The sequence below is a fragment of the Macadamia integrifolia genome, chromosome 6 (genome assembly GCF_013358625.1).
Source record: "Macadamia integrifolia cultivar HAES 741 chromosome 6, SCU_Mint_v3, whole genome shotgun sequence".
NCBI lineage: Eukaryota > Viridiplantae > Streptophyta > Magnoliopsida > Proteales > Proteaceae > Macadamia > Macadamia integrifolia.
In genome coordinates this window covers 31,967,658-31,970,021 of record NC_056562.1, presented here as the reverse complement: position 1 = coordinate 31,970,021, position 2,364 = coordinate 31,967,658, and the positions used below count along the sequence as shown (strand labels likewise).

The window sequence follows — 2,364 nt, the reverse complement described above, 5'->3', positions numbered from 1 at the left end:
TGATCTCTAGAAATGGCATTATAAATTTCCTTAAAATCAATACATGACAATATCTCACCATGCTTGACATGGACATATGTGGCCTATTGAGAGTTCTCGAGTCTATGGTGCTAGAGAGGGACAACGAGGAAAGAGACACATAAAACAGGAGAGAGAGAGAGTGACAGAAAAGTCTCACTGTTCCTCTCTAGCACCACTGGGCCGGAAAGGATTTGAATGCGCTCCGGGTCCGGGACACCCAATAATGGACCCGTCCTTGGGCTGGGCTAACTCTCTCCACAATAATGCGTTCGAGAATATATTCAACCGAATCCAAACAGACCTTAAAATTCCCTTGGGTCCAAATCCGTGATCGTGAAGGCGCCTTACATTAGGTCTTCTTCAATTCAGTGCAGGCTGTGAAGCTTTAACCGCCAAATCTACTTCAATTCTTTTTTATTCATCCACTGGGGTTTAGGGTTCTTCTGAGTTCTAGAAGACAGGAATTAACCGGAAGCAGAAGAAGTGAAGAACATATTCTATCATTAATAGTTGATCAAAAAATCAAGTTTCCGACGTTTTTGAAATCCTGGGGGTGCTTTTCTTCTTGTATTTTCAGCAACAGCGACGATGTCTACCCTCGAAATCGAAGCCCGAGAGTATGCTTTCTGCTTAAACCCTATAGCCTACACCAAATTTTGTCATTACCTTTTTCTCTCTATATCTTTTGGTTTATAAACATAATGTTTTATTGCCTTGAAACGTTTGTATTACGGAACCAAAAAAATATATTTTGCATAATTGCTTTGCTTGGTATTTGTCCTCCTTGTTGAATTGATCAGTTGCACCTGTAGCGAATGGTTTGAGAAGAAGTGGGGAATTGCATTAAGTTACAGAGCTTTTGTTTGTAAAACTAGTGAACTATGCTTCAATTGGTTATTTTTAATGTGGAGTTGTTACAATATCACTCATATGGGGGCTGATCCCACTTGGTTACGAGAGGGATTTGGTGTCGGTTCACATGGTATAGGGTTCCCTTACGTTGTAAGTCAGTTAATGTACTAACCCTTGCACGGAAAGGGAGACTTGGTGCTAGAGTGAAGCCACTAGGAAGGGGCTACCTGCCGCCAGGCAGAGAGACCTCAATGCATAGTGGATCCGATTAGAAAGGGCTACCTGATTGGCAGTGGGTTGCCGCGGATGTCGTTTTGGAAGCACGTTGGTATGTTACGATTCCATATCAGTCATATGGGGCCTAATCCCATATCGGTTACAAAAAGGAATTGGTGTAGGTTGACATGGTCTTCGGTTCTAAGCCAGTTTATAGGGTTGAGTTCTCCCAAGATACATATCAGGAGTAACTTCGGTTCGGCTGAGTTTCTATACTGGAATCATTTGCTGTACTTTTAGACTGTTATTTTTTTCTTTTAGGAAGTTAGGATTACAATGGCTTACATGCTTAGGCTACCATCGAGCTTAAACTAAATAATATAGATGCACATACATTTGGAGACTAAGTCTTCATGCTCCTCTCTTTATATGCTTATTCATGTGTGGTACTGATTTTGCATGATCAAGCCCACGATGGCTTCTAGACAAATCCCACCTTTTTTTTTTTTCCAAATTTTATATACAAGTGCATGCATCTATAAATCCTTTGACCTAAGTAATTAAATTATTAGGATCTGCGGATGAAAATCAGCAGATACCTTGTCAGTAAGCATATGTCTTGGATATCTTCTTTGACATTACATTGACATCATGGTTCAAAATTTTGATCATTTCGACCGTATCGAGCCAACTCGAGATGAAATTACATGGTACATTATTAAAGTCCAAGGTTTCGGCTGGTTTCAAGTTGTATCGACCCATTTCGACCGATGTTTCCCAGAAATCGACTGTTTCGACCAGGTGTCACTTCATTCTATTTGGCTGATGGACACCTCATACCTGGCTTCACCACTGTCAGCATCTGATAGTGAATGATGATAAATGGTAATTCTAGGTATTCAGTCATAAACATTATTTTAGTATAAAGTCATATTTTACTCACATAGTGCAGGGTTGAGCCCAGAACCCAATATGAAATAGTCATGCTTGTCCAGATATCTAGATTCATGGCAGACTATTTTGATATGATCATATGGAAGAAAAAGGTGTCCCGCACCCACACATACACATGAGGAAAAAAAAAAAAAAAAGAGTTGCTTTGCTATTCACTTTAAATATTTATTTCAAAATGTGTTTACTTTCTTCCATATGGCACTTAATTCCATAAGATTCAACCTCTATAGTTGTATCCTTCAGCTGGTCATGCATACAGGAGTTCCAAGTTTTTATTTTTTCTTGGGTGGGTGGGTGGGTGGGTGGGTGGGTTGGGGGGGG

General features: G+C 40.1%; 1 protein-coding gene across 1 annotated transcript in view; it reads left to right on the top strand.

Annotated features, from left to right (window-relative positions):
• The first annotated feature begins 326 nt into the window (after positions 1-326).
• Positions 327-2,364, top strand: part of LOC122081998 (suppressor of mec-8 and unc-52 protein homolog 1) — a 21,386-nt gene continuing 19,348 nt past the window's right edge. Inside the window, exon 1 of the mRNA XM_042649463.1 lies at positions 327-638. Within this exon, the coding sequence (XP_042505397.1) occupies positions 610-638 (29 nt within the window). The 5' untranslated portion in view covers positions 327-609. The remainder of the gene's footprint in view (positions 639-2,364) is intronic.